The sequence below is a fragment of the Gallinula chloropus genome (assembly GCF_964237585.1).
Source record: "Gallinula chloropus genome assembly, chromosome: Z".
Classification (NCBI taxonomy): Eukaryota; Metazoa; Chordata; class Aves; order Gruiformes; family Rallidae; genus Gallinula; species Gallinula chloropus.
In genome coordinates this window covers 37,479,762-37,503,841 of record NC_140089.1, presented here as the reverse complement: position 1 = coordinate 37,503,841, position 24,080 = coordinate 37,479,762, and the positions used below count along the sequence as shown (strand labels likewise).

Sequence of the window (24,080 nt, the reverse complement as noted above, 5' to 3'; positions counted from 1 at the left end):
TGTTTAACAGAGGTGTTTCTGTTTGTTTCAGTGTGCAAGGATCCACCCTACAAAGTTGAAGAATCTGGGTATGCTGGTTTCATTTTACCAATTGAAGTTTACTTCAGGAACAAGGTATGCAATCAGATACTTTTGAGATTGAAAATCATGTGGAAGTCATATAGGTTTTTTGTTTGTTTTATTAAAAGATTTACACTTTAATTCATAAATCCAGGTAAAATTTAGATCTAAAGCTATCTTCATTAGTGCTGTTCATCAATTCAGAGTCACCATAATTTTTAGTGGATAAATCTGTGAAATAAAGATTACCTGATTCAATAAAGAAGCTGAATGTAATTACTTAGAATTACTGTTCCTACTTAAAAGTTCTTATAAATGAGCTACTTAAGAAACTGATTTAAATAATAAATAACGCTTAAGAAAGTTCAAGCTACTTAAACATCTTGATTATACTGATTTCATAATGAACACTGTGTTCTATTTTAGTATTGTCCATCTCTTTAATCTGAAGAATCTTTCAGAAGAATCTTTTCTTTTTTTATCCTGCATCCTCAGTCTGAAAAAAACCCCAAACATCATTTTATACTTACCTGGGGCACAGTTTAAAAGCAAACCCAGTGCCATGCTACAAAGCTTGTGTTACTGTGGTATATCAAATTCTGAGTCTGCGTAAACACTGCGCTTACTGTGAGTCTCTTAGATAGCAGGTCTCTTAGATACAGAGATTGCCTTTAATGTACATAATAGGGTCTTTATTGCTAATAACACATTCAAACCAAAATAATTGGATTTGGGTAGAATTAAAGAGCAAAAAATTGCATGGTTTGATCTACAGTACCTTAATAACTGCACTGCTTTAGTTCCTTTTGTATGTCATGTGCCTCAATGGAGCTATTATACTTCACATGCATTTCTAAGATAATTGCGTGTTTATTTTATATTACCAACATATAATTTAACAAATATTTTAATCAAGTTAGTCTTACATCTTTAATGCATTAAATGCTTAGTGAAAAGGTGAAAAAAAAATGCATAGTACAAGGCTTTTGCTGGGACACTGGTCACTTCAAATTTGTGTTAGAGTACAAATTTCTTAGTTATGTATACCTTGAAATCAATATTCCAGTATTCTATTGTCTTTCTCAGAAGGCTCTGTCAAGGTATGAGGTGTGGATAATTCTTCTCAGGCACTAAGTTGTAAGTTTCAAACAGGTAATTCTGAAATGTTCCCTGTATCAATCTGAAAAGCTGGGCTTAGTCTATCCTTTTTGCTGTTGGATAAGGAAACAGAACTGCCTCTCAGTTGGCTGGCTTTTCGGTATGCTTTCTAGCCCTGTCTCTGTTAGGGAAGCAGTTTTGTTTCATTCAGTGTAAAGCAGCCATTCCCTATAAGTCCTCTGCTCATCCCAAAACTGGGGAGACAAAGTCAGAAGCATCTCTACAGAAAGCTTCCTGCTCGACATCTCTTTTTTTGTTTTCCACTCAGACTTTTGGCTGCCTTTGCTGACTGTGGAGACCTGCAAGTCTCAGGAGTTCTCCAGCAAGAGTTGTGGCTTAGACTGAGATCGAGAGGGCAGCAATGATTACAACTCACTTCACCCTCAAGCAGCATGTGGAATTAGGAAGTTTGCAAACATCCCTCACCCCTATTTTGGTGTCATGGAATACAACACGCAGCAGTTGGACTGTGAGTCAGCTAGCTCTTCACACAGCTGCAGCAGCCTGCCTTTCCCCAGGGTCAGTACAATACAAAGGAAAAGTGGCACAAAAATTGAGCTGGCATTCCAGAGGCAAATTGCTGCTTTCTCCTGGCTCAGCTACCCTTCCTCCCCTAAGACACTTCACAGGTATTCCAGTACAGAAAAAGAGGAGATAGACAGAAGGAGGAAGAGGAGACAGACCATCATCACTTATTCAAGGTAGACAACTTTTCCATTTCTGGTTCAGAAAGTACCCTAATGAATAGAGAAGGCAGAGGTACAGGAAGGCACCTGAGCCACGGAGAATTAAAGGGTGTCTGTTCCCACAATTAAGCAGAAATTGGCTAGAAAAATGAATTGGCATTTTACCATGATGGAAAGCATTCCAAGCTTTAGAGAATTAGGGAAATGACAAATCACCCAACCCCCTAAATTCAGCAGCAGCATGCCATAGTTGTTAGCCATTGAGACAGTCCTTGAAAATATGCTTTTGGATGAAAAACTCCTACTCTGGAAAATGCAGTCCATTTAGGACAAGGCTCATAAACCACAGTATATTCTGCCTTCACTGTCACGCCATTTTGGAGTAACAGTAGTGGTACTGAGGAAGTCTGCTTTGAAATCACTGATTATGTTCATCTAACATCACCTAGAATTCTTTGAAGATTGCCATTTATAAATTCTTACAATTTTGCTTTTATCATAAAGTTGCTGGCACCAACTGTTTGCCTGTAGCAACGTCACAGTTTTCTAAGTAGACTGGGGAGTAAATCACTTCCATATTTATTTTTTTGTCTGCAAGAAATCATGTGTTAATCTTTTTAACAATAAGCAATATCTTCATCCATGGTTGCCTTTGAAAATAGTCTGTCACAAAGTAGTTTATTTAAGGGAACCGCCCTCTTCTGACTTCAGAAACAAGACCTTTCATTTCAGGTCCCCTTCTGTGGTCTCTGCTTCAAGTCTAGAGATGGGATGACAAGAATGTCCCTTGGATGTGTTTGAAACCTGTGATTTAACTTTTAGAATAACTGGTACTTTTATACATTCTGTTCTTCACGTTCTTGAAATCCTGATCAAAACTAAACTCTTCTTTTTAGTGTGAATGTTTTAACATCTGTCACTGAAGAGACCACACATTTTGATTACATGCAGAATCGGATAGTGCTGTTTCTTCCTCCTCTGTGCCTGTGGTTCCCTTTTTATTAAAGCTTTTCTTAATTTGGTTCTGCTTTAAGACTGACATTAGTTTGGTGGTTTCTGTTGCACATCAGTAGCTGTGGAGGAAGAGCTACTTAATTCTGCCTTAGAGCACTTATTTACAGCTTCTAGAAGGGACTGTGTAAAGGTATAACCCAAAACTTACCTTTTTCTCTGGCATTGCAGACTGAAGTCTGTTCAATGTCACTAGTGTCCTTTTTCAGCTGAGGCTTTCTCAGGACAGTAGAGCACTGATTTCTTCCAAGATAAATTTACTTTTCCTGTTCTTTCTCTCTCCATATTGGTACAGGGAACATTCAGTTTCTTTTTTTTTTTACTGCAGTAGCTTTTTTTTTTTACTGCAGTAGCCCTGTGTACAGCTTTTGAAGTTAACAGTGGTGCTTGGCATTGAAGGAATTTGCATTTGAAACTTGGTGCAGTGTCTTCAGTACTACCTAGGGCTCAGTAGTGCAGTTGTGTTGGTGACTGAGTTACCCTGTGTCAGCTGAATCATGATACTTGCCTGTGCCAGTCTGTAGCCTGTGCCAAACACGATGTGATGCTTTCAATTAAACCTTGTCAATACAACATGAAGTTCATGCGTTTTGCCCTGTTTTATCTTGGGCTGATAGAAGCTTCTTTGTTTTACTGTAGCTCAGCTGACACTTGATAAATTCCATTACGTGTCCAAGAACACAGGGAATGGTGAAAAATGACATTTTAATTTCAATTCCCAGTCTTTATGTAGCCCTTGTTTTCAAGTTAGTTTTGGTGCTAGATGTTGCTGTCTGGTTATTTTCAACCCTTAGGAAGAACCTAAGAAAGTTCGATTTGACTATGACTTATTCCTGCACCTTGAAGGCCACCCACCTGTCAATCACCTCCGCTGTGAAAAGCTCACATTCAACAACCCGACAGAAGAGTTCAGAAGAAAGCTGCTAATGGCAGGAGGGGTGAGTCCTTCACCTATATCAAAAGCCATCATCATGAAGATGTTGCTGCTTATTGCTGGCGTGTGATTAGCGTAATAAATTGTTTCACTGTCAGATGAAAGTGAAGTGTTTTTGGGATTAACTTGATATAGGAGTTCAGTGCTTGTTGTCTTTAAGTGGAATGGGTAAGCGAATAAGCATGTGCCTGTCTGAAATATGTGATTAGACACCCATCTTCACAACTGGGTTCCCTCCTGTAAAAGCAGAACATAGGCTTATGCGTGAAACATTGCTTATGTGACTTTCCAGAGATGAAATGAAGAGGGCTACTGTGATGGGAGGGTGTAATAAGAAAATAAAATCTGTCTTATTTGAAGATAAATGATTTTATAATAAACATCATAAATTCAGTAGTTGTAAGGTAGAACAAGTTAGAAACTATGTCAGTAAACCTACTTAAACACTATGTTATGCAGTGTGTGCCAGAAAATTTACCAAGATTTCTTTACATCTTGGTAAAATTAATCAATGTGAAAAAGCCCAAAGGAAGATTGCCCATTTGGAGGGAGGAGAGGGCCAAACTTTTAGGTTGCCCCTTTGTCAGTGGAAACTGTTCTGCTGTATTTCACGCAATGGCAGAATAATAGGGACAGGGAGTACCAGATGCTCAGCCACAGGGTCAGACCAGGTGTCTCAGTACTTCACCCAATTGGACTGTAAAATGCTGAAGGCCAGAGAAAGCCCGCACTCCCCAGCCCCTGACAATATCACTTTGCTGCCCTTGTGGGATGAGACCTCCCTGTCTCCATCCTGAGCCTCTGGTGTGTCAGCATGTGCTGTTGCCTCTTGCCCTCCTGCCATACACCACTGTAAAGAACTTGACTGTGTCTTCTCCATCCCTTTCCATCCATGCAAGGGATGTCGTTGGGTTCCCCTGAGCTTTCCTCCCTCCCAGATGTACCATGGTCCTGCAGCCTCTCCTTGCAGGGCAAGGTCTCTAGCTCTGCTGTCTCAGTGGCGGTATTGGTGGTGGTATTTCTATGTTGGGGACCCAAAATGGAGGCAGTGCCCATGTGGGATCTGCGCATCACGCAGAGGGTGCAGTCCCTGCCCCTCCCTGGCTCTCAAGGCTGTGACCTGCTGATGGAACTCCAGGCACTGCTGGCCCTTGTTGCTGTGCAGGAACACAAGTGGTCCCGGCTCAGCTAGCTGCCCACCACCTTGGACCACCCTACCCATCCTTTCCAGGCAACAGGTCTGGCAAAATGAAGTTTATGTCACTCAAAATGAATAAGATACATATAGTCATGTAAAGTGCTGAGGGGCAGCTTTAAAAAAAGCACTCCAAGGTGGTGGACTTTTGCTAACATGGTTTTAAATAATGGTGCAAATCACTTGATTCCTGTGCACCTTAAAAACCACCTCTCATTAGTTTGGTTTTTTTTCCAGCCAAAAGTCATGGAATGTGTTGTTCCACTGAAGTAAACTATTAAACATGTTTGTTTGCTTCTCATTTATATAAACATATGTGTATTGTGAGCAATATATCCTTCTGAAGGGAAAGGTGCAGGCATACCTGGCACCTGCATGCTGCCATGTTCAGCATGGACTTGTCTAGGTATTTGTCTCTTGCTGCAGATTCATTGAACTATCTATTGAACTATCATTGAACTATTCATTGAACTATCACAACCCTGTTTCCCTCAGCTTTTATGGCATTCCAAATGTGAAGTAGTCAGGGAGATTGGCTACAGCCAATGTTCTTTTTTCTCAGGCCAAGAACCCTTTTTTATTGTTGTTGGTTTAAAATTAAGTGCTAGCAGTCTGCCAGTGCATTCTCATGGTTACCCTTCCCCATATGCATGCCATCCTTCATGTGCCCAAAGGTCTGGCTGCAGCTCATTGGGTAAGAGTAACATTCGAATACCCCAAGTAATTAAACAATTGAGGTCACAACTATAGTGCAGCTTTGCAGTGCCTCTGTAGCCACTTTAGTTAAGGCAAACAGGGCTTTTAGGGTGGTGCCAGTCATGTAGATTAATTCTGTGGAATACTTTTATTTTAGCATTTCATTAGATAACACCAGAATTGAAGCATAAATGTGCAGTCATCATTAATAGAAGGTCAACAACTTGCTGATTTCTCTTGCAGTCTAAGAATTACTTTTCCAGCCCTTACAAGAAGAAGGATTTGATTTGGCTGCAGACATGGTATTTATGTAGTCAGGGAGGTAAATAGGAACCTTTAGTTCAATCTTACAAAGGTCATATCCAATTAAAGTTTTCCACTTTCTGTGCTGAACTTCCTCTCTACCTTGTGAAAAGATTTAGTTAACACTCAAGTCCATGTCTGCCACTTACCTACTTTCCGTTGACCTTGTTCTCATAAATGTGAAAATAACTGTTCACAGAGGAAATACTTTCAAGAGTATGCTTGGAAAATTCAATTACATTGTTCAGTGTAATGGTTTGTATTCCATCTTTTTGCATATATTCTAAATGACAACCTTTTTAGAAAAGCTTGGTGTAGAAATAGTGCAAAGGTTTCTCAGTGGCTTTCTTTACTCATTGTAGTACCTAATGTTGTGAAGCTAACGTGTACACAGATACAACTCTTTTGAATTAGGACCGTATGCCATAATCCAACCTGTTGCTTGAAACCCCAAAGACACCCTGTAACAAATGATGACTTTTAGTTACACAGCTTCTGACCAAGTAAATTATCAAGCTATTGATAGCAACAGAACTATACACATGTAGTGTCCTACAGAGCTTGTCCTCTAGACACACTAGGATTGAAGTTTTCATGAAGAGTAGTAAGCCTTGATCCTTAGTGGTCATTCCTACCTAGATTTGTCAGGTACCTTTTCTGATTAGTTGCAGCTTCAAAATGAGAAAGAGCCTGAGGGAGAAGAGGCAGCTCTGTGATTCCTGAGTATGAGAAGGGGCATGACTGGGAATTTACAGTCATTCTAAAACAATCCTCAAATTTTACATAAATTTTGAATGTTGAATCCCACTAAAATAATATGTAAACAGGGTCTGACTTGATGTATTTTATGTTGTCAGTAGGACTGAGTGTTGCTCTTTTGACTTGTGTGTTTTCACTTTTGAGAAGAAAATAAAAAATACACTTAATCTGCTTATTGATCCAGTAGAAATAAATTAATATTGAAGATACTGAATAACAGCTACCTAACAGTTAAAATGAATTTTGCCTCTGGAAACAGACTTGCTCAGGCATCACTTGTTTGAATATGATATTATGAATAATTTCATTTTAATTCTTGCAGAAAAAAAAAAAATGGAAAATCTTTTCAGTCCATGTTAAGACACCAGCTTAATACAGTCCTGTCTCCTGCAAATATGTACATAAAAATGTTTGTACTATGTAATAATCAAACCTTTATGGAAGGAGACTCAAAATTAGTTGTTTAATCTAGGAGTGCACATTTAATAGTTTTATTTTCTTTCATAAAAGGAAAAGCCGTGTAAGATGCCCCTTAGAGAGTGGTTACCACTATGAGCAAAAAAAGTAGAATTCTTATAATGCAGGTGGCTATTAATGATACAGTTTGATTTAGAGGATGCAAGGAATAGGTCACTTTTAGAGCAGTAGTGATTCTTTTTAGTAACAGAGGTGTTCTTTTTTCTGCTTTCGTGAAACTGATTTGGAAACACGGACAGCCCTGCTTCTGTAGCAAGGCAATTCCTTCCTTGAAGACAGTTGATCTGCTAATAAGAGAGAGAAAGAAGGGGGGCAATCTGTAGAAAACACTATCCTCTCTCTATCCTCTTTGCTTGCAATTCCTGTGCCAGTCAGAATAGTTGGCTTCTACTCACTACCAACCTTAGGTATAATGTTGCTTTAGGGAAAGGAGTCTTTCATCTTGTGCTTTTCGTAATTAACTAATTGGGTTTTCTTAAACTATATATTACTTTACTTTCAAGCAAGTAACTTAAAAGGATTTTGAAAGGTTTTCTGTTCCTTTGTGAGGTGTTTGGGGTTTTTTTTGGTTTAAGGAAGAATAATGGCAGTTCAGCACAACTGGATTTTTACTGTTGCTCTTAGTGCTTTCAGTGATGAATGAACATGTTCTTAAATGTTAAATGACATGGGGTGTGGCAGCCCAGGACCACACAGAGAAGTCCTTTTGTCTGCTACCCAGGCACGATGAGTATAATTCATCTGCAAAAACATTGCAATAATTTTTTCTCTTGAATTCTAGCAGATATTTTATAGCTCTATTTGAATTTTTATGCAGTACACTGTGGGGAAGCTCACAAACCTGTTCTGAGTCAATAAATGAAACTACAGCAAGTAGTTTGATACGGATCTGAGGCAAGATTATTCCAGCTTTCTTGATGACCTCCTTTCATTCAGGAAAATGAAAAAATAGGAGATAAACAACAGTATTTTAGTAGTTGTTTATTCTCCTGCAGAAGCTCTAATTACTCAAATAAGAAGACTGTGTTGATCTGAGATAACTGTGACAGCTTATGCATTTCCTGACTGTGTAAGCACCTACGTGGAGTGGAAGGTCTGTGACTCTTATGTATCAGGACTGGGACAATGTGCATTTGTAGAACTGACAAAAGTCCAACTTCCAAGGAACATTTTGAGGCTGATCCTAATACTTTCCCTACTGGGATCTGAAAAGCGGAGTTTTGTGTTTTTCATAGGTTAACTCTTTGTAAGCAGACTTTTGAACCAGTGATTAGTTTATGTACAGGTATTAAAATTCCATATTTTTCTTCCAAGTTACTGAAAAATGGATAGTGGAAAAGGGTTCCTGATGATATTAAGATAATTGGTAATGTAAAGTTGTTATTCCCCAATCCCTTTATTTTTCAGCAGTGCATGGAACTACATAAATTAAATACATAGCAGTTTTTTCATTCTGTACCACTCAGTTGTCTTGAGTAGAAAATTGGAATGCCCTTAGGTCGTGCCTGCAGCTTAGATGTTACGGAGATTGGTCACTTCAGGTTGATCAAGCAGATAGGATCGTTCTTACCCAATAGTGTGAATACCAGTGGATTTCGTCTACCTCCTGTCTTTTGGAGAAAAAATAGGCTTTCCTTTGCCCTTGGTGAGGAAGCTGTCTTTTATTTAAAGCAACTGATAGATTAAAAATTTTAAATACAGGCTTAACAGCTGCATGGAGGCGAAGTGAATGTTTGGTGAACCAGAGGCAAGATACCACTACCAGCAGATCAATTTGAATGCTTCTGCATGTAATGCTTTACTGGCACTTATGACAAAAGCAGAAGAGTCTTTCTCTAGAGGTGGACTGGCAGGAAAAGCATTGGAACATGTAGTAGTGAAGCTGTTTTAAACATCTGTCCATAACAGCAATGAAAGTGAAAAATGGCTTATGTATACTTGTTCTTTTGCTCTGTGGTAGGAGATGCTTACCATAATAGAATCGTAGGATGTGTTAGGTGCAGAGGGACCTTTAAAGGTCATCTAGTCCAACCCCCCTGCAGTAAGCCGGGACATCTTCACTAGATCAAGTCTCTCAGAGCTGCATCAAGCACAACCTTGAATGTCTCTGGGGATGGGGCCTCCACTATGTCTCTGGGAAACCTGTTCCAGTGATCTACCACCCTGATACTGAAGATTTTTTTTCGTAATATCCAACCTAAATCTCCCCTTTTGAGTTTAAAACCTTCGTCCTGGTGCTACATGCCCTCATGAACAGCTCTTCCCCAGCTTTCTTATAGGCACCTGTCAGGTTTTGGAAGGATGCTATAAGGTCCCCCTGTAGCTTTCTCTTCTGCAAGCTGAAGAAGCCCAATTCTCTCAGCCTGTCTTCATAGGAGAGGTGTTCCAGTCCTTTGATCGTTTTTGTGGCCTTGCTGTGGATGTGGTGCAAGAGATCCATGTCCTTGTGCAGAGGGCTCCCAAAGCGGGACATGGTACTCCAAATGGTCTCACAAAAAGAGGGGCAGAATGAATCACCTATCTTGATCTGTTTGCCACGTTTCTTTAATAATAATAGGTAATTCCAGTATGATGTTTTTGTGATACTGTTGTTCTCCAATATAATTTAGATTCACATTGTTTTCATAATAACACTTATGTTAACATTAAGATGAGGTCATCTTTAATGTTTTTTGGTGGTTTTGTAGAGGAAGATGATCCTGCCTGTGGCAGGAGCACTGGAACTAGATAATCATTAAGGTGCCTTCCGATCCAAACCATTCCATGATTCTGCGATTCTATGATCCCTTCCCTATATTGAGCTAAAGCATATATGGAATGGCTTCCTTTATGGTGGTGTAGGAGACCTCCCAGATACAGTGGAAACCAAAAGAACACAAAATTGAGAGGTAGTTTTCACTTGTCCAAGTGTTAAGTAGCTGCCCACACTGATATTCCAGTTTTCCTTTCACAGAGAAAGTGAGATGGAGTGTGATTTCTTCCATCTCTGATAAGCAATTTAAAAATACATCTCCTCCCCCAACTGTCTACCTGCATTCTTTGGTGTCACTGGGACAGTGGGCTTTGGAGCTAGAATAGAAGAATATGCAGATGCCAACTGCTGTGGTTTTGCCCAGTTATATCAAGCAGCAATTTCATGAATTAGTGCTGCTATTTGTGTGTCTTCTCTTTTACATGGCCTGTTACTTTAACTGTGGACTACATCAAAGACAGGTTCTGAGGTTAGCTAGACCTCTGCTCTACTTAAATATAGTCAAGCTACATCTTTGAGGGAATGGTGAAACTGTAACTAGAACTTCATGATTTACATACTGGTGAATTCAAGAGTGATTATGTGGCTGTTTAAAGCCCAGCTGTTGTCTCACTTTGCTTCATTAACACCAGCACTGATGTCTTCTTCCACAAGCTTGTTTGATCCCACTGAGCTGTTGACTTGTGGAAGGGGCTGAGCAGAGAAATTAATAATGTTCATGGGTTTTGTCACCGAGGTAATTCATTGTGGGAGCAGACAGGTACTAGCTGCAGGTTGTCTTGAGGTGGCTTAAGCCTGACCAGTGTCAGTGTCCTGAACCTATTGGGGTTTGCAGTCTGCGGCTCCTCTCTCCTGCTCCTCCCTCCTCAAGCTTTCCCCCTGCTCTAGCATGGGGCCACTTGGTGGGCTGCAGTCCTTCAAGAACTGATGTAACATGGGATCTCCGTGGGCTGCAGGGAACTAACTTTTTTCCAGCACCTGGAGCACCTCTTCCCCTCCTCCTCTGAACTTGGTGTTCACCCTGCAGTTTCTCACACGTTTGGTTTTTTGCTTCCCCATGCTTCCCCTGCCAGTGCAGCGTTACAGCCTTTCTTAAACCTGTTTTCCATGAGGTGCCACCACCATGCCTGTGTCCTGTGGAGTGTCCCTCAAAGCTGGCTGGAACCAGTTGTTTCTGGTGTGAGGGATTCCCTGGCCTCTCCTCACAGAGGCCACCTATACCTGTTACAGTCTTCCTTAACTTTGCTCAGGCTGTAATGCTGCACATACATATTTATGGCATGTCAGCAGGCTGCAGAACCTTTTACTGTGGATGAGATGAACTTTCAAGTGTAGTAGACATTGCTCAGGACAAGAGAAAGAGTGCTAAGCACTTGGGTGCTATGGCATGTAAGCAGCCTTAATAGAACATGCTTATGCCATTTTCTGAGGGGCTTATGTTGTATTTGCATGGAAGTTGAAAAATGTGATTTACTCATTAAATACCAGGTGGCAGCAAAATTTCATTAACTCGTTCCCAGTTGAGAAGAAACATTGATACTGTTTGTTGGTGGGAAAATAAACTTCAATGTGACTTGCTAGTTCTTCAGCCAGGTGAGACTGTTTCTGCTGGTAATACTGACATGGTTTCTCTCTTAAAACAGGTGATGGTAATGTCAGATGGTGCATTATTCTCTTCAGGACAGAGCCTTCATCTCCCTAGCCTTCCCAGTAATTCCCTGTCTTTTTCTGAAATGAAGAAGAAGTCATCTCATGGGTCAAAGGTGAGACTTATTTTGAAAGAATATACTTGAGCTAGTGGTGCAAAAAACCCCCATATTTCTAAGTATTTTTGCAATCTCATTATATAGTCCACTGACAGTAGATCTTGACACTTCTTTGTTGAGCTCTTACTGTTTGCAAAGTGAAAAGAATGCTGAACAATGATGGCTGTGAGAACAGGTCACACAGTGAAGATACTGCTTGTCTGTTTTGGCACATGCAGTTTTCCTTTTCCAGAAGGAACACGGTAAAAAAGAATTATAGGTAGTCCAATGAATATTTTGAGTAATGCAAACAGACCTTTCTGAAACAGTAGGTAATTTCTTCAGTTTGACAAAGTGAATTGATGATGTGTGAGAATAAAGAGTATCTCGTTATTTATTAAAATAAGAAATGCAAGGCAATGACTTACTTTGTAAACTAATTAACATTTATGTATTTTCTTCATTCTGTTAATTGTTTGAGTTTTGGGTTTCTTTTTAAGTATCTTCTCAATGTGAAGTGTGTTACTCAGTCTTGCAGTGCATGCACTGCAAGAGGCATTACCTGTTTTTGTCAATAACTTCCACGTTCTGTAGCTGTACCAAGTCTTGTGAGAGCTGTCAGGTAATGAATTGTGGGTATGGATAGGGGAAGTTCTGTGACTTGTTCCTGCCTGATTGTACTTGAGTGCCTTCCAGTCTCTAATTAGGTCTTCCCATGATGTTTAAAGGATATATGGATGTTTCATTATTTTTATTTTCCTAATGAGGAACTGAGGGAGATTATATCGGAGGATTAGACTGGAGGCAGTTTGGCATGCTGAAATTACCGCTTAATGCCTAAAAGGAAGGCACCTGCCTGCACCAAAGTGATGCAAGGTACTGAAGATAACTGACTGCTCGGACTAGGATGTATCTTCATCTATTTGGATACTGGAGGAGTTACTTTGATGCTTTACAACCTGCTTTAGGGGTCTTGTCAGGTTGTGTAACTCCCTAGAGTTCAGTTTCCAGTCACTACTTCAGAGCTGGCTATAACGTTAATTCACCAATGTCTTGCATAGCATACCAAAGCAGGCATTCTGAGGCTTGGCCTAAACAAACAACCCAAGCACCTACAGAGGGACTTTGGGGAGCTATAGACATGGTACCAAGTCTCATGCAAATGCTCCATCTGATAAAGGCACACCATGGTAACCCTTGAATTTCCATTGTAAATTCTTTCATAAGCAAATGAGAAATGTGTGTCACTTTCTGAACCATATTTGGACAATGAACTTCAGTCTGAAGTAGGAACCAAACAAGGGTGGAGTGTGGTTGGGCTGAAGTGGGGTGAAGGGAGCGTTGCATATTTGTTGCAATTCTCCTTATAAATCGATGTTTGAACCCTTTCGTTTTTGCTGAAGGAACCCAGCCACCTTAAGTGATTTTGACCCATAGGAGGAAGTTACAGGGTCAGTAGGAGCTTAGATGCATGTAACATCTCAGGGTTGTATTCAATACCTGTAAAATTGTTACCAAGGAATATTTTTTTAAGTTATTTGGCTTCAAAATAAGGGTGTTCAGCAGCACTGCTGTCTCTTTGAAGGAATTTTTGTTGAACCTTGCGTGCTGTTTGCTGGAGGTTTTAATGGTGGGAAGAGATTTTACATCAATACCCTGTTCCTCACTAGTCATGTGAATATTCAATTTTTCGCCTCCCCCAGCTGTCTTTGTCTCCTCTTGTCCATCTTAAAACACACAATAATGAGCAACTGTCGCTGTATCTCAAAAAGGAAGAGGTGTCAATATTTGCCTGAATGATGCTCATCAGCTGGTTTTCAGAAATGGAAGTGTGAAGCAAACTTGATTTTCGTACAACAAAAAAAGTTTGTTTTTTTAATCACAAATAGCTATCAAATAATTAAAGATATTACTGTCAACATCAAAATTTAAATAGTGGTTAATTATTTTTAAAAATTATTAAATGATATTTTATTATAAATTCTGGGAGCTGGGATTTCTGTCCTTAGGGTTTTTTTTTCTGTTGGGGGTCAGGAGAGTATTTTTGTTTTGTAATTTGTAATAACTTCAGTTGTAGAACAACTTCAGCATCCAAATTGAATTTAGATATGCCTCTAGAATAGGACTTGTGGAAAGGTCTTGGTAGCTCTTGGATATAAATTGTCTCTACCAAAACTATGGGTGCATGTAATCCAGGTTTCTGTACTTGATGGTTTGGGAATTTTTCCCGCTGCAGCAATATCCCTTTGATGTATTTGGCTTCGGTTTGGATTTGGGGAGCGAGGGGGGGGAGGAGGGGAGGTGTTGGTGAATACCCAAGTAAGCTTTGAGGTCAGTTTTAAATTCAAGTATGGAAAACCAGAACCTAAGAGTGTTTGCTTACCCATTTGCCACTACAAAGCACCACATAGACTTTCTGGTTACAGAACCGCAGTTGTCAAGGTAGTAAAACCAGTGCAATGAGTTGTATTGTTGGTTTAGCATTCACTTCTAAACATAATGCAATGCAGCATCAAGTAAGAGACAACTGTCAGTTTTCTTTCTGTCACATTAAAAAATATGAATGTTTGTATTTCTGAAGTTCTATGATTTTGTGTTTAGCTTAATCAGATGGTATTAGAGCCCCCCAGTATTGGGATTCCAAAACAGATCTTCACTCTTGAATATACAAAGGACAGGTAAAAATGCATAGAACCTTGCTTTATGTGTTTTTTCAGAATATAAAAATAAGTGCAGGCTAGCTACAGCTATTTGTGTTGCTTTTAAATCAGTTGAGTTGCGAGTCTGTTTGTATTATGTAAATGCTACATTCACAGAATACAGGAAAACCTCTTGGTTAGTTTTGTTGGGATGATTATCTCTTTTTGGAATGAGCTGTAGTGTCACCTGCGGTGAAATGAGATTTACTCTTTAAACAACGAACCCCTCCAAAAACTCTTATTCCTGTGTTTGACTGGAAAGAAAAAAAAAAGATGTTTTATGCCTCCCCCCTTTTGGCTTTCTCTGTCAAACCTGTAAGTCTTGTAATTCTCCACCTGCTTCTATTCTCTTGATGTCACTGGTCATAATGGTTTGGTGGGCTGGACATGCTGGAGTGTGGAAAGCTTTGTAAACGTGTGATACACTAATAACCTTTAAGAAGAACTAGCAGCATGTAAATTCATCTCCAGCATGTAGCTAGCAAGTGGAAGAATACCACAGTATTTGTGGAGGCTTTCAAAATGTTGTGGGCTTTTTTCTCCAATGGTTAGTGGTTTTATTCAATAATAACACATTTGTATTCCACAGAAATCTGAATTTCCTTAAACAACTAGTTCCTTTCAGCTATCTTCCTTGTCTTTTCCTCTTAAGAGCCGGAGGCATATTTCAGACTAACTCCAGTCCATTGGCTTAACAGGAAAACATTATTTCAATAGGCATAGCGTGAAGAAATGCTACTTTTATTACAAATGAAAGTAATGCATGCTTTTATGATCACTAACCCTTAAACTTGTAGACTAAACTCAGTACAGTAGACTGGCATGTCCATGGTAATGTGGTCAGTTTAACGATTTAATAAAATTTAATGAACCACCCCTCTCTCCCTGCAATTGTTTCATTTGCTAATGGGCTTCCTAATGTCTATCAGCAACTGGAGAAGTTTGAAATGGTTTTCAGAGGATACTGGTCATTCAAACTCATATTCAGCCAAACTGGAGATTAAATTTTGTGCTGTGAAGTCGGGATCCAACCCCATGAGATACAGAGTTCAACGGCATTTTTTGCTGTGCAGATTGAAACACTTCTGTAACTACAAGTGTGTTACCTACTGAACCACTGTCATGGTCCATTTGGATTTCTCAGATTTACAGGACAAGTACTCCTGTGTTTTAAACTTTATTAAATAAGCTCATTAAGAAATGCATCAGTCAGGGCTCAGTCCCCTTTGTCCAGAATAGTCTATCACATGAATTGACTTATACACCACTCATGTCACACAGTTTCCTAATTTATAACCTGCAAGTCTTAATCGATGCATTTAGGAGAAAAAAAAAAAATGTGTTTACATAGCCAGTGGTGAGAGTTATCGTCCTTCCTCCTCCATCACTATGCAGGCATCCACTCTATCACACTGGGAAGCAGGACAGCCTTGGATCCATTTCAAAAGCTTTGGTTTTTTTCATGAACTGATGTTTTGTACCTTCCAGCTTGGAGGTTTCATTTATATAATTTCTGTAAACTAGTAGATTCTGATGAAAGTGACAGACCAAGATGACGGCTGCAGGAGACACCAGTTTTCATGTGGTTTTAGCTGCATAATGGCCCTTGAGCTCTTTATGGCCACCTCTCCTGCCTACCTGATGGTTCTACTGCTCCCAGCATACATCAGGCCTTGGTGTGAACTGCATTAGCCAAAGTCTGAGCTGGATGCAACAGTCACAGTAGCACAGTTTTTCTCTGTTGGCAAAACCTTAGACTTTAAATATTTTAGAAAGTGTGATAAAAGATCTGTTAGTACTGCTCTATGAAAGGGATTATATATCTTGAAGTACATGGTGTTACTTGGCTTAAGAAAAGAAAACATTGCAGGTATTTTAGTATTCATATAATCCTCTCTATTTTTCTTCTGATGTTTGTTATGGAATGTATCAAAGTCTAGCATTCACATGGGTTGCTTCAATATTTGATGAATACATAAATTCTGCTAGCTATGGTGTGTATCTTACCTGTCAGAAACCCATGATCTCTGTTTTACATATGAACTTGAGAAAAGACTTGTTTTATTTGTCCTGTAGCAGTATACATCATTCACTGTTACTCCTTGATACACTTATTAAGGTGGGAAAGGAAAGAAACATTTAAACACATTATTAGATTTTGATAAATAAGAAAACTGATTTTTAGGAAGATCTGTGCTGTACTTGATGTGAATATTTAGCCACATTTCATCCCCTCCAGCCTTTTAACATCCATTATTGGGTTTGATATAAGTGAATATATTTGCTTTTTTTTCTCATACAAATTTTATTTTCTTACAGTTTCCTCTAAGCCATTGCAGGGTCATTGCAGAAACTTATGAAGTCAGAAAAGATAGATTTTTATACTTAGAGAATGAATATAAAAGCAATGGGTTGGATGTCTTATTACAAGAGTAGCTCTCAAAGACCGTGGTAGGAGTGTGTGTGTGTGTATGTGTATGTCTGTATGGTAAGTACATAGTAAACTTGTACAGCGATCTCTATAGAAACGTCAGCTTCCATGTTTCAGAGAAAGGAAAGAAGGCTGGTTTTAAAGTTGAAAAGGCAAGAAAGTTCCTATAGGTTTTAATCCTGTGCTCCAGGACCTATTTCACAGCTCTCATTTGTTGGCAAACCACTAAAACGAGCCTCTTCTTTTGGAGCAATTTCAAATAAACGCTGCGCTCAGTCACATGCTCTGACTTGGCTGGTCCTGTGTGGAGCCAGGAGTTGGACTCAATGATCCTTGTGGGTCCCTTCCAACTCAGGATATTCTGTGATCCTACATGGTAAGGAGACCAGCAAGAAACATAAGGACTCCACCTAGTTTACTAATCGCATGTATTTTATTCCTTTCCAGGACAGTGCTTACAGCTCTGGCATGGTAGAACAAGATGAGATGATAAAAATGTTAATATTCCAGATACTAACCTGTGGGGCTGGTCTTGGTTATGGAGCTTTTTTTTTTAAAAAAGAAAGAACAATTGAGAGACCACAGAAAGAAGAGTTTTGACTAAAGTAAAACATTTCAAGGAATGATTAATGACTTTTTTTTTTTTAGTTTGTTAGTTTTAATTTCTTGCTTATATTCACAATTACTGGTCTAGGAAATGAGGAAGCGCCTTAAATTTAGATGTCAACATCATATCATTCATTGTTGATACTTCTGCCTGTTGTTAAAGTTGATGCGTATATATTATATAATTAATTTCCAAATCTGACTCAAAAATACACTTGCAGTACTGATCCAAGAAACATCTGAACAAAAGCAGAGTTTAATCATTTGTGCAGCACTGTGTAAAAATTCAGTCTTTTAACTAATTAAGAAAATAATAAGTAATTAATTTTAATTGCACCTATTGCTGTGGAGGAGAAGGGAGATCCTGCTTTTTTTGCACATATGATGTATGTAAACTGTTTAGGTCCTACAGCATTTAATACCGATGTAAAACATCAGTTTAAGCAGGTAGTTATCTGTCAACAGGTAGCAAGCACACCACTGGATATATTCTCCATTTCTCCTCTTGTTGACACAGTGTTCATAAAACAGGCTGAATCTGTAGTAATATATTAGTTGCTTGTTTGGGGTTTTTTTTCAGAGCAGTTCTACTGCTATATTTTTAAAATTAGTCAGCCCTCACAGAGGATCAGTCTAGGCCACGTTGTGCTTTGGTCCTTCAGTCTGTGTTGTGAGTGAAACAGTGGTTGAGTAAGGGGGAAGAAAAGCTGAATGCATTTTCCCTCTGTGGTTCTGTAAATCTGTGGCAGCCTCAGACAGCCAGACAAACCGCATCTACACATGTGTAGAGGGTGGTTGTGCTTTAACCCCAGAGGGCAGCTGCCTGCTCACCTCTTACCTTTCCCTCTCCCTCCCCCCTGGGAGGGGTAAAGAATTGGAAGGGTGAAAATGAGAAAACTCATGGGTTGAGATGACAGTCTAACAGGTAGAGCAAAAGCTGCACAATCAAGTAGAGCAGGACAAGGAATTGATTCATTGGTGCCTGTGGGCAGGCAGGTGTTGTGCTATCTCCAGGACAGCAGGGCTCCGTTACTTGGAAACCATTGGATGCATCTCTGTCTTCCTCCTCCTTCCCCCACCCAGCCTTATGTGCTGAGCATGAGACGTCAGTTGAGTTCCCCTGTGTCACTTCCAGTCTACGTGCTGGTGTGAGAAGCAGAAGAGACCTTGGCTCAATGCAAGCAGTGCTCAGCAATAGCTAAAATCTCCCTGTGTTGTCAAACACTGTTTTGTTCGCAAACCCGGAACTTTTGCAACATATTAGCTTGTCCCGTACAAGCTGATGTGAAGGAGATAAACCCTGTCACAGCCAAAAACTGTACATGGCTCAAAAAAGAAAAGAATATTCTTGGCAGTGTGGAATGGTAAGTGTGGACTGCGGGAAAAGTAAGTAGACCTAGGGATTCTTGCATGAATTTTCTACAGATGAAAGCAATATCTAATCTTACACAGATGGCAGAATTTTGGGCACCACTTTGGTCAGCAGGTTGCAAAGGACTGGGATGACCACTTTATAGGAAGTGTAATATTTATGATGGCTAGCAACTTTTTTTAGTAGTTCTCCATTTCCTTCCAATAATGCTTTATTTGCATAAAAATTTCCTTATTGTGTTGGAAGAACACAAGTATGTATGAGTGAGGAATAATACTACTCTGCTTTTCCTCCCTTTGCCAGTGTTATAGGACCCCTGAGACATCACCTTCTTAGAAACCCTTCTTGCAACAGTTAAATTAAAAAAAAATTTAACAAAGCACTCAGCAGAGACAGAAACAATATATACAAAGAAGAAAGCTTTTTTTTAGTAAAGGAAGGTTTCCATGAAAAAGCATTGGCTGCTAGATGATGTGTGTCATATCGAGTCTTTCATAACCAGGCTGGACCTGGAGTTGTGTATGAGGAGGAGGGTCTGGCAAAAACTGGAGAGTTCCACAGTAGAGAAATCACACTGTGCCTGAGACATTATCAGGAGCACAAGTTTTGCTCTGATCCTGAAGTAATTCCGTTGGCGGTGCACAGTTTATATCTTACTCTTTCATTTTTAGTTTGGAGGGGTTTTTTTTCTGATAGCTAATGGTCATGACTAGAACAGTCTTCATGTTCAGCTTACCGTGATTCTATAAAAATGTACCTAATCCTTAAGACCAAAATGAATTTGTCTTGCAGATATTGATAAGCAGTGGTAACCACTTTGTAAAAGATAATGTGGCCAAATTGGTACTGCTTATATCTGTTCTTACATGGGTATTTGCAGTTTCTAGTTTCCAAGGTTTTAATGTAAATCCGGTGTTCTTATTGTGTCTGTCTTTTGGAGCTTTAAAGGTTCTTTTTTCATTATTTGCTTTTTTCTTGTTTCCTCTCTATTTTTATTTTTTTTTTTGTAACTAAAATTTTGCATCTTCTTTTTCCAGGACCCCGCTAAGATTCTGAACACAAATAGCAGCAGCAGCAGCAGTAGTAACAGTTTTTCAAAGACCCACAAGTTAGCAAAGGAGCACAAGGAAAAAATGTCTAAAGACTTAAAAGAACATAAAAGTGCCTTCAAAGAACCTTCCAGGGAACAGAATAAATCTTCCAAAGAATCCTCTAAGAAACCCAAAGAAAACAAACCACTGAAAGATGATAAGATAGTTCCTAAGATGGCCTTCAAGGAACCCAAGCCCATATCCAAGCAGCCAAAATCTGAAAAGATCCCTAACCTTACCACAACAGGTGGGCAGCAGCAAGAAAAGAAGACCCCCACAAAAAGGCCCTCTGTTATGGACTCTGAACATTCTGCAAAAAAAAGAAAAAAAAATGCCTCCGATTCATTATTTAGAAATTTTTCTACTGCCCCACCACTGATTCTTACTTGTTCAGCTGATAAAAAACAGATAAAGGATAGATCTCAAATCAAGGTGGGGAGAGTCAATATTGAAAACGATGCACTGGAAAAGAAGACACCTACTTTGCCACCCTTTGATGTTGTAGATCCCAATGATTCTGACATGGAGGAAAACATGTCCTCCAAAACTGAAGTAAGTACCTCTTATGTGTGAAGTATGCCTAGTCTGTGGGACTGTGCACTGTATTTGTATTTTCCCCTTCCTTTCTCTTGTCCAGTGGCAGTGTTCAAACTGAAGGATATTGACCGCCGGCTGTTCAAACTTATGTCTGTTTTAGTTGAATTATATTGCCTATTCAAATCTACTCAATTTATAAATCTGCCATTATTATGATGAATGAACATGTAAGAGATGGCTATAAATACTGGTCTTTTGATCTTGTTCTTTTTAGTTTCATGTTTCTAGTGAGAGAAGAGGAAATTTATTTCAATGCTTTTATTTCATACCTTAAGTCTTCACATTCAGCTGTTAGAGAACTCAGTACATTCAGGAAAAGATTGTATTAAGTCAGAGTGTTATTTTTTTATTTTTCTGCTAAAAAGAGCAGTTCTGCAAATGATGCCAGTTTACTGGAGGAGCAGGAGTTCCTAGAATCCTTGCTTCGATGAGAATCTATCAAAATTAACAGGCTTTTTATGGAAATTTGCTCTCCTGAAAGGATTAATATACCATGCCTGTTTGAAAATATTTTTCAGCCATGCCATTTCCTCTGTTTCAAGCATCATTTGTTCTTGGTGATTAGGATTTTAAGCATTTCCCTAGCAGACTTCAGGGATCAGCAGCGTCTTTTGTAGAGATGGGTAGAGGAAGGGAAGTGGTGGGAAGAGAAGGCTTGAGTGGTGCCTTTATTGGTGGATATGGCAAAAGGATGTGTGCATGGTAGAGAGGAAGTCTTTCCAGCCATGCCTGTTCAGTTCTCATATTCTTGTTTTCTGTTGTGTGCCTGTGTTACTGCCTCCAGATTCATAGCCCTGTTTGCCTTCTCTGGAGCTGACAATAAATACCCTGCTGTGAGAAGGTGTCAACATTAGGTTTTTACTTCATAGAAACCTGCCACAAGGAAGAGAGTAATTTATTTCTGAAATCACCTTTTAATGACTGGTTCCTTAGGGCATACAAAGGCTGTGAAATTTAGAGGGTATGGTATAGGACAGATTCTACTTTACAGCATGGAACCGGTGATACTGTGGTTGGGGTGGTGTTCTCATTCTGACTTAGAACTTAGGAATTGGTCTTTAAACATGAAAATGTTCACACTATTCAGACTTGGTTTGAATTAATTATCCTCACCATCAATGCAAACTGGGACATGATGTGCTAGAGGGGATCCCTGCAGAGAAGGACTTGGGGGTGTGCTGGTGGATGAGAAGCTCCACATGAGCTGACAGTGTGTGCTCGCAGCCTAGAAGGCCAACTGCATCCTACGCTGCATCAAAAGGAGCATGGCCAGCAGGTCAAGGGAGGTGACTTTGCTCCTCTACTCTGCTCTTGTGAGACCCCCATCTCAAGTATTGTGTCCAGTTCTGGAGTTCCCAACGTGAGGACATTGAACTGTGGGAATGGGTACAGAGGAGGGCCACAAAGATGCTCAGAGGTCTGTAGCACGTCTCCTGTGAAGACAGGCTGAGACAGTTGGGGTTGTTCAGCCTGGAGAAGAGAAGGCTCCAGGGAGATCTTAGAGCAGCTTCCCAGTACCTGGAGGGGCCTACAAGAAAGCCTTGGAGGGACTTTTTAGAAGGGCATATAGTGGTAGGACAAGGGGGTATGGTTTTAAATTGGAAGGGGGTAGATTTAGATTGGATATTATGGAAAAAATTCTTCACTATGAGGGTGATGAGGCACTGGGACTGGTTGCCTAGTGAGGAGGTGGATGCCCCCTCCCTCGGAGGTGTTTAAGGCCAAGTTCAATGGGGCCTTGAGCAGCCTGGTCTAGTCAGAGGTGTCCTGCCTGTGGCAGGGGATTTGGAACTTGATGATCTTTAAGGTCCCTTCCAACCTAAGCAGTTCTGTGATTCTATGAATTTCTAATGCATTCAAGAGAAGTTGGATCTGCTATTTGCTTTTGTCAATATGCTGCCTACCCTCAGTATAGCTGGCTATACATGAGTTTTGCTTTCAGGTCCCCTGTTGATTCAAATAGATGCCATGTCGTGTCCCACACACATACTGGTGGCAGCAGTTCTCTGTTTTTCTTCCAAGACAAAATAATTACCTGCAATATAGCTGGGATTTTACTAATGCAGGCACTACAGAACAACTGCAGCTAACTGATGTGTGAATGATATGGATGGTGTTTAATACTGATCTTTTTTAATTGTTGACATGTTTTCTCCTCTTTTTCTTGTAGCCTCTCATACGCTACCAGTGGTATAAGGGGTACACCCTTGAGTCTTTCGTAGGATGTCAAAATCACCTTGCACAGAAGTTTGTCAGACAGATGGCAATCTGTCTGCAGTTGATCTTCTGTTTTAATTCTGTACTAAAGCAAAAAAGCAGATTAAGGGTTTTCTGGTTCTGCAAGCCAGTGTTACTAAGAGGGTAAACTACTGAGGACTGCTGAAAGAGAAGGGGATCCTACTGGTCTGGACACTGGTGTATTTTTAACGTTTTGACATCCTGGATCATGGAACAGTCTTCAGTGGGAGGACCAGTATGATCCACAGCTGTACAGGTGAAAAACGTATCAGCCACTTTAGGAGCGTGTTCATTAATAAATCAGGCTGAGTATAGCTCCTATTCATGACTGGATACTATTTAGAAAGTCAATAATACATTTTTGGAAAAGGTATTTTAAAAACCCAGAATAATTCCCTAAGGTGTCTGTGGCTCCATACCATTGTCAGTGCTGTGGTATAAAGAGCTGGGCAGCCTGGTTAATGAGTGTCCATGGAATTTGTCTACAAACAAACAAACAAAAAAGAGTTGTTCCTTCTACACTTCATTTGTTTTAACCAGGGAGCCTAGTGAAAGGTGTTGGAAAATACAGTTTGAACTTTTTGTATGTATTGGTGAGTTTTTGAGCATTTCAGGAAAAGGAGCAGATCTTACAGCTAGATCCATGAAGGGTGTATCCTATAAATATAGTGAGATATATTTAAAAAAAAATGGTGCAGTATAACAGAGAGAGTAATGGAATCAAAAAATATGATAGTGCTTTTGCTATACAGGGACAGTTACTTCAGATCTGTTAATGTTTCATGATAGTAACCAGCCTACCCAACCTAGTTGTCTGAAGCTGGCAAGGCTCTTCTTCACTTTCAGGTTCTGGAATAATAACGTGCTATAAGATTCAGACAAATGTTATTTCTTACTCTGGTGCAGTTGCCATGGTGGGTGCCATAGCAATGATGAACGAAAAATGTGTCAGTATCTAGGAGTATATTCAGCAGTGAAGTATCCAGGTTTTATTCCTACAGCGGCTTTAAAAAAGCAAAACCCAACTCAGCAGTTTTGGTTTGAATATAACAAATCATGTTACACACCAGTCCCTGAAACAAAATTGTTAGCATATCCCAAAAACATTAACTTGGAGTCAAGTTTGTCTTTTCTAGTTTAATTTACATTTATGGCATAGTGCAAACCTAATAACTGTATGAATTGTTGTGAAGTTGTGAATAACTTTGCTAAGAATTTTGTGAGGGCAGTATTTTCTTTACTCCATGGAGTGAAAGGGAAAAGAAACTTA

The 24,080-nt window shown here is 39.6% G+C and overlaps 1 protein-coding gene across 1 annotated transcript in view; it reads left to right on the top strand.

The window, feature by feature from the left end:
• MLLT3 (MLLT3 super elongation complex subunit) overlaps positions 1–24,080 on the top strand; it is a gene marked incomplete at its 3' end in the record, with an annotated part of 106,439 nt that overhangs the window by 56,725 nt on the left and 25,634 nt on the right. Inside the window, exons 3-6 of the mRNA XM_084278554.1 lie at positions 32–114; positions 3,710–3,853; positions 11,675–11,794; positions 19,922–20,527. Of these exons, the coding sequence (XP_084134680.1) occupies positions 32–114; positions 3,710–3,853; positions 11,675–11,794; positions 19,922–20,527 (953 nt within the window). The remainder of the gene's footprint in view (positions 1–31; positions 115–3,709; positions 3,854–11,674; positions 11,795–19,921; positions 20,528–24,080) is intronic.